Genomic DNA, 853 nt, shown 5'->3' with positions numbered 1-853 from the left:
CCCTTTGCAGACACGGCCGTAGTTGGGGGCAACTCCCAAGGCGAGCCCTGCGTCTTCCCCTTCAACTTCCTGGGCAAATCCTACAGCTCTTGCACCTCCGAAGGCCGTGAGGACGGACGGCTCTGGTGTGCCACCACCAGCGACTATGACGCCGACAAGAAGTGGGGACTCTGCCCTGACCAAGGTACCAAAGGCTGACCCAAAGAGCATGTGGGCTGGAGGACATGAAGGGTCTGAAGGTCCCTGTCTGAGACCCCCAGTGGGCACTTGAGGGGTGGCGCATGAGACCCTCTGGCCAGCAGCAGGGAAGAGGAGCGCACCTCTGCCAGGTGCTCTGGATGAAGGGGTGGGGCGGGGTAGGCAGACCCCCTGACCGCTTGCCCTCTGCCCAGCATACATCTTGTGTCTTCCAGGTTACAGCATCTTCCTGGTGGCCGCCCATGAGTTTGGCCATGCGCTGGGCCTGGAGCACTCCAGCGTGCGCGAGGCACTCATGTACCCCATGTACACCTACCTGGCGGACTTCCACCTGCACCCCGACGACATCCAGGGGATCCAGTACCTCTACGGTGAGCAGACAGGGCTGGCCCCCCAGGTCTGGACCCTGCCCTACAAGCTCCCCTGTCTCCCCAAAGCCAAGCTCTGGCAGTTTTCTCAGAACCATTTATTGAAGGATAGGAGACATAGGATGACAGGCAGCTAATGGGCTTTAGGAGATGGACAGCTCTGAGGCATATTCAGAGACATAATTTCCTGCTCAGACAACTTTCTCACCACATTCCCATCCCATATAACCATAAGAAATAATAATAATAATAATAATAATAATAATAATAATAATAATAATAATAAT

At 55.2% G+C, this 853-nt stretch overlaps 1 protein-coding gene across 1 annotated transcript in view; it reads left to right on the top strand.

The window, feature by feature from the left end:
* Positions 1-853, top strand: part of MMP9 (matrix metallopeptidase 9) — a 41,209-nt gene that overhangs the window by 32,977 nt on the left and 7,379 nt on the right. Inside the window, exons 2-3 of the mRNA XM_042462300.1 lie at positions 11-184; positions 414-569. Coding sequence (XP_042318234.1) covers positions 11-184; positions 414-569 — 330 coding nt within the window. The remainder of the gene's footprint in view (positions 1-10; positions 185-413; positions 570-853) is intronic.

This window comes from Sceloporus undulatus, chromosome 4, assembly GCF_019175285.1.
Source record: "Sceloporus undulatus isolate JIND9_A2432 ecotype Alabama chromosome 4, SceUnd_v1.1, whole genome shotgun sequence".
In the NCBI taxonomy this organism is placed as follows: Eukaryota; Metazoa; Chordata; class Lepidosauria; order Squamata; family Phrynosomatidae; genus Sceloporus; species Sceloporus undulatus.
The sequence above is the reverse complement of the archived record's forward strand: the minus strand, read 5'-3'. Positions and strand labels throughout refer to the sequence as shown.